Source organism: Chrysemys picta, chromosome 2 (genome assembly GCF_011386835.1).
Source record: "Chrysemys picta bellii isolate R12L10 chromosome 2, ASM1138683v2, whole genome shotgun sequence".
Taxonomy (NCBI): Eukaryota; Metazoa; Chordata; order Testudines; family Emydidae; genus Chrysemys; species Chrysemys picta.
Genome location: NC_088792.1, coordinates 78,346,027 through 78,352,026, shown reverse-complemented (window position 1 = coordinate 78,352,026; position 6,000 = coordinate 78,346,027). Strand labels below are relative to the sequence as shown.

At 40.0% G+C, this 6,000-nt stretch overlaps 1 protein-coding gene across 9 annotated transcripts in view; it reads right to left on the bottom strand.

Moving 5' to 3' along the window:
• Window positions 1-4,152: 4,152 nt before the first annotated feature.
• The window catches only part of CNOT10 (CCR4-NOT transcription complex subunit 10), a 59,535-nt gene continuing 57,687 nt past the window's right edge, over window positions 4,153-6,000 (bottom strand). For all 9 annotated transcript variants that reach the window (XM_065583549.1, XM_065583551.1, XM_065583548.1 and 6 more), the window contains one exon: window positions 4,153-4,440. In XM_065583549.1, the coding sequence (XP_065439621.1) occupies window positions 4,286-4,440 (155 nt within the window). In that variant the 3' untranslated portion in view covers window positions 4,153-4,285. The remainder of the gene's footprint in view (window positions 4,441-6,000) is intronic.

The window sequence follows — 6,000 nt, the reverse complement described above, 5'->3', positions numbered from 1 at the left end:
CACTGTAAAAAGGATAATCAAAATATTTCAATTACAACAGAATTATATATATGAAAATGAAGAAAAATCCAAAATATTTAATAAATTTCAATTAGTATTCTCTTGTTTAACAGTGCAATTAAAATTGCAATTAATCTTGATGTTTTTGTTTGTTAACTGATTGACAGCCCTAGTAAATATTTCACAGCTGAGATCAGATCATTGGGGGGGGGGGGTTGGTTTTTTTTTTTTTTTTTATATTATATAGCCAGAGTTTCTGAAATAGCGTTTGTGCTGCAGGAAAATACTGAAGTGAAACTACAAGTCCACATTAGCATTCAGCCTCCCTTAGGCTAGAAGCACACTCTTATTTGATGGAGAGTTAAGGATGAATAGTTCCACTCAAGTGTGATTAGATATGTGGTATCTGGGGACCAACAACTGCATGCTTTTTCAAACGGGTGAGTGTAATGTTGCATGCCTTCGAGCTGAGCTGAGAAATGCTGAAACAATACATTAGCATTTCTGCATGTGAATACTCTACATTCCTAGGAGGGGGAGGGAAAAACCTTTATTCAGGATGAGACCACACAGAAAGCATCTTTAAACCTTTTTGTATTTAATCAGTCAATGTACAGTGATGTGACTCAACCCTTTTATAAAAATAATCAGGTGTCACCTTTCAAACATTAACTTCAGAACTCAGCCTAAAGTAAAGTATATAGGATAGGGGGAAATATACTTTCCCAACAACTGATCCTGAAACAACATGAATGCATCTTTCCATGTTGTCACAGTGGAATATTACCTGGGCAGCTTGGACTTCAAAAGCCCAGGAGTGAGAGGGCAGAGAAGCTAATTAGCTCTCCACTAAGCAAAAACAGAGTTGTGACTTTGGCACCAGCTCCTGGGAGTTCACAGTCCTGGCCCATCACTTCATTTGAAGGCTTCTGTATTAAATCAAAATATTGGGCTTGGTATCATAGCCTAGAAGTTTCCCACTTTCACCCTTTCAGGACATGCTAAGTTAGCTGGCTTGCCCTAAGTTACCTTTGTTTGCCAACATTTTCCCATTGCTGGAGTTAAATACAAGCAACAAGGACTTATTCCATGCTAATGACCATTCATGCACCCAAGAGTACTTGCACTGTTGTGTTCATAGCTGGTCACATCACTGTTTAAATTAGACTTGCAAGGCTAACCATTTCCATGAGTGTGGAAAGGGACTGGCATAATAGCACCTCTAGAGCAAGCCAGCCTGCTACTGTTCCTCCTACAGGGGATGCTGGCTACTGCATAGGTGATTTATCTTACACACTTTCCTGTGCTCAGAGCTCATTTGCATCGCTATGTTGGCAGCCCCTCAGAGGCTGCATTCCTATGAGCATACTTTCCAGTGGCTAGAAACAAATGCATAGGTATGGACAACTTTATGGGGTACTGAAGAAATGCAGCTGAACTGACCCACAGCTCATTACTGCACAGGAATGGCCAAACTGCCTGAGACCAAAGGTCTGGCTATGTCAGTCTGACAACAGTCCGTAAGAGAAAGGTAAGGAAGCCACAGTAAGCAAATGAGGGTGATCTATCCCCCTCATCCCAAGGAGACCTAATGGTGATTATCTTAACCCTTCCAAAATGTTAGTATTGCAAAGATCCAGAGTTGGTTGGTATATACAAACACACATGTACAATCCTTTTTGAATTAGGGTACATTCTTGGCCTGAGTGACTACTATGTAAGCTAATGTCTTGATCATACCCAGTCCCATTCTAGTGACTATAATGATGTAGGCTAGTAAATTCCAGGTGTACTGGGACACTAATGACCCAGCTAGATTATGGCCTTGACTATGCTTGTCAAGCTGAGCACCTGTTAAGTTTTGATGGGGTCATGCTGGCTTCAGAGCAGCTTTTAAAGTGACTGCTTGGGGCTTGTTGATAGAGCTGAGTGATTGCTGTAAAACCTGGACAAGTTTTTTATTTTTAGAGCAATGCTGTTGCACATTACTTGCACATATGTACAGCAATTGTTTTATTAGCACTAATGTTTGTAAACAATAACACAGCCACCCACCTGGAAAGTGAAATTTGCAGACTACTCCTAACTAATCCAATACACCCTTGACCCTCCAAAAAAGTTAGTTCAAGTGCTCAGGGTACACTGCAGCCTAGTTGGCTCTTTGATTTAGCACTGAAGCTGCTCTGTCTGGTACACTGATGGTCTTTATACCCACAAGGACAGCTGGGAAATGAGGGTTAAATTCCAATTCTACAGCCTGTTTTACTGGCTCTTGAATAAAAGAGGGGAGGAGGGCACCTATGCATAATTCAGAGGAACCAAAGCCACTTAAGGACACTTACTGGTTACTAGAATGCCTGCGTTGTAAATGTGTGCATGCATTCTCCTACACCGTAAAAAGAGATTCTTGGAGGAGGCGGCACACAACCCACACATGGCAGTAGTAAGAATCCAGGGAGGCTGTGTTATGAAGGAAATTCAGATGCATAGAGTTTGCACCGAGTACCTACCAACCACTCAGGGCTATAAATATGTGGAAGAGGAAAGGTTATCTCTCAAGGCACTGAAGCCCACTGTTCAGACATTTTCATACTGATTATTCATATACATTTAGGGCTAGTCTACACTGGCAATGCTGCAGCACTTTAACGTGGCTTGTGTAGTCGCGGCAGAGCACTGGAAGAGCTCTCCCAGCGCTCTAAAAAAAAAAAACCAAAAAACCCCATCTCCACAAGGGGTGTAGCTCCCAGTGCTAGGGCACTGTCTACACTGGTGCTTTACAGCACTGAAACTTGCTGCACTCAGGGGTGTTTTTTCACACCCCTGAGCAAGAAAGTTGCAGTGCTGTAAAGTGCCAGTGTAGACAAACCCTTAGTCTGACACTTGTCTATTCTCATGGTTAGCATTTGTCCATCCTTCCTGTAGAAGTTCTTCTGGGTGGAGGTAAGAGACTTAGCCAGTCTGGGTTTCTGCCTTGTATGTGTAAAGTAGCTTGTGTCTAAGATATTTATCTACAGAAATGTATTAATAGATCTTTAAAGTTAGCTCTGAATATTTTAAATAGTAGTTTGTTTGCCTTTTGAATATTTAATCAATTGACTCAACCCTGAAATTGGCAAATTAGCTCAGACTAGACTGGGGTCAGGCTGCAAGACATGGGAGAGACACTACTGTGTACAAGCAGGCTTTAGAAGTATGAAGCATCGTGTGTAGCAAAGTAGTATGTGCAAGGGAGCTTAGGTAGCCCAGTGAACTAACACCCATGGCTCCTCTCCTCGTCACAAGTGAAGAGGTGTTTTAGTCTTTGCCTATCTTCCATTCATCCCACCATATAGTTTAGTAGTGATGGGCTGCATTTACTGGGAGGACACAACAAACCCAAGGCTCCTGCAGTTCACAATTCTGATGCTCCGATAGGTACCATCATCAATCCACTCTATACCTTTAATGATAATAAATCAGACTTATCTATCTACTAAACTTAAAAAAAAAAAGTAAGTGTTATCATACGTGGCAGAACCTATACAGGGAGTAGCTTTAAGGAAATAAAACCATACGGCCAGCTGTACAAGGGTTTTAAGATTGGAGACAGCTGAGGAAAGTCACTTATAACATTTAATCTCTTATTGTAAAACAAACTTTCAGATAGTATCTGTCTGCAGGTAGAGAATCCAGTAAATGTCTCAAGGTGACATAGCAAAAACAGCAGAGAAAATTTATCTCCGATATAGTAGCTACAATACTATTGTTTCTATGACATCCTGGTTAGCACAGGCCAGACTAGGTGATCACAATGGTCTCTGGATTATCCAAAAAGAGAGGTTGGCAGAGGACTCTTACTTTTTGTACAGATCTGATGATGAAGGTTTATCCCTGTTCCCTGAGAAGCATGACAAGTAGAGAGCTTGTGCAGAGGCTCTCCTTTTACAAAAAGAGGCAGCTGCGCGGTCTGATTGTACTGAAAATTAATGGAAGTGAGGTGGTGCAAACAGAAACTGCTCTGTATGAAAAACGCAGAATCAAAACTAATGACTACCGCGAACAGTGAGAGTTAAAATGATTAACAGCATAGTCTGAATCTATCATGCCTGTTAGTAATTACAATAGAAATGTTCCCCAATAAATATCTTTTACAAATTTCTTCTGACATGATTTTTTCATTGAAATGTTTTTTTGTTTTTTATTAAAAATGTACACAAGCCAGCACATTCCAATAGAGACAGTTTAAAAAATATACAAACGCACAAGCCCTCTTCCATAGGGCCTGTCAGGTTATAGCAAGACTTCACTTCCTTTGAACAGTGGTGAAAGCTGGCATCTGAATGGGCTGGATAGGGTGGACTGGCTGAAATATTGGCTTCTTTCGCATATCAGTGTGTGTTTTCACTGAAGGGAGAAGCTGGTTTCTTTTGATGATCTGCAGTGCCAGTTGAGTGTTACCTACAAAACAGTTTCTAGTTAAAATTCACTTCTACCCATGACAAACTTGAGTCACAGGAGACAGAAAAAAAAATCTTGAAAAGTCATCTAAGACAATCCCCTGCCAGTGGTAGCTCCCGCCCATGCAACTCAGGTAAACCTTATGCTGCAGCTGGTGTATGCTATTGCATACTGATAAGTGGATGTCACCTACTACAAATGAATATCAAACGAAAGATAAAGTTGAAGCAACAATACTGCTCAATTCTAGCTGCTGTTCCTAGCTATTAACAGTTACACCCTTCAGGACAGACACTTTATTTTAGACTGTGTACTTGACACTATGAATCCCCAGAGCCACCTCGCCCCTACATCCAACTTGGACTTTTGTACAACCCTATTAGATCTGAAAACATAAAGGTTCTTAAACAATTATACTCTTTTGCCATCACAGATCTCTCAATCATCCCCACAGAGTACGTAGTACATAATAAATGGAAACAATTGAGACATCAAGGATACATATACAAATCAGAAAACATTAAAGCTAAGATTACAACTTAAATCAGTCATGCTTAAAGCTAGTCCATATTTTTCAAACAAAAGGTTTAATTGAAAAATGGCCTTTAAAAAAACCAACATAACCCCAAATTGTTTTCTGTTTAATGAATTCTGAAAAGATCGGGTTTTGATTTTTCTCTCAAGTCATGTAACATGAAAAGAGGGGGGAAGAGAGTAATGAGAATTTCTGAACTGAAGTGATGTTTCTATAAACAACTCTAGTCACACTAAACATCTATACCACTTTGAGAAGGAGACCTGAAAAGGAAAAGAAAATGGGATTGTGCTCTTCTGCTTTGTAAATTAAGTAAGTAAAGCCAGAAGGGTTTCCCAAAGTTTGCTTTAAAAAGAAAAGAAAAGGAAAAAAAAAACTTCAGGTCTTGTCTAGAGCTGTCATTAATGTAGTAGCTGTGCAGTCAAAGAAACCAGGTAAGCAAAATCTGGTTAATTGAAGGGACCTGATTTTTATTCAGACTATTTAAAAATTTTTGGTGGCACCTGTTTTTCCTCAAAAGAGGTCTTTGTTAGGAATTCAATGTCAAAGATAAGAAATCTCTCACTCAACATATACATTATCCACAAAAACCAAAGAATATGAGACTTCATACTTATTTTGAAAATATAAATTGAAAAATCTTAAAGAAAAACTATCAGCTTAAGTCACACTCCTGTCTGAATAGGTTTTATGTACTATTTTTACCTGTAACACATGATTGGAACAGAGATTAGAGTGGTGACAAATTGAGCACCGACAGCACTTTCTGTTCAGTTACTAATGCCCCAATCCTGCAGGTGGTTCTGCTCTGGGGGTCCCTTGCATCCAGAGTTCTGATGGCTTCAGCAGGGCTCCATGTGGGTGCTTGGTTGTGCCCATGCAGAGCAGCTCAGAATAAGGGCCTTCATTCCTGTTCTATGTGGGTCCTTCACACAGAACCAGGGGAAATAACATTTACAGGAATGGGAAAAAGTTACTCCTCATCTTACAGTAACTGGAGTCCTTTGAAATGTGCTGTCCATATA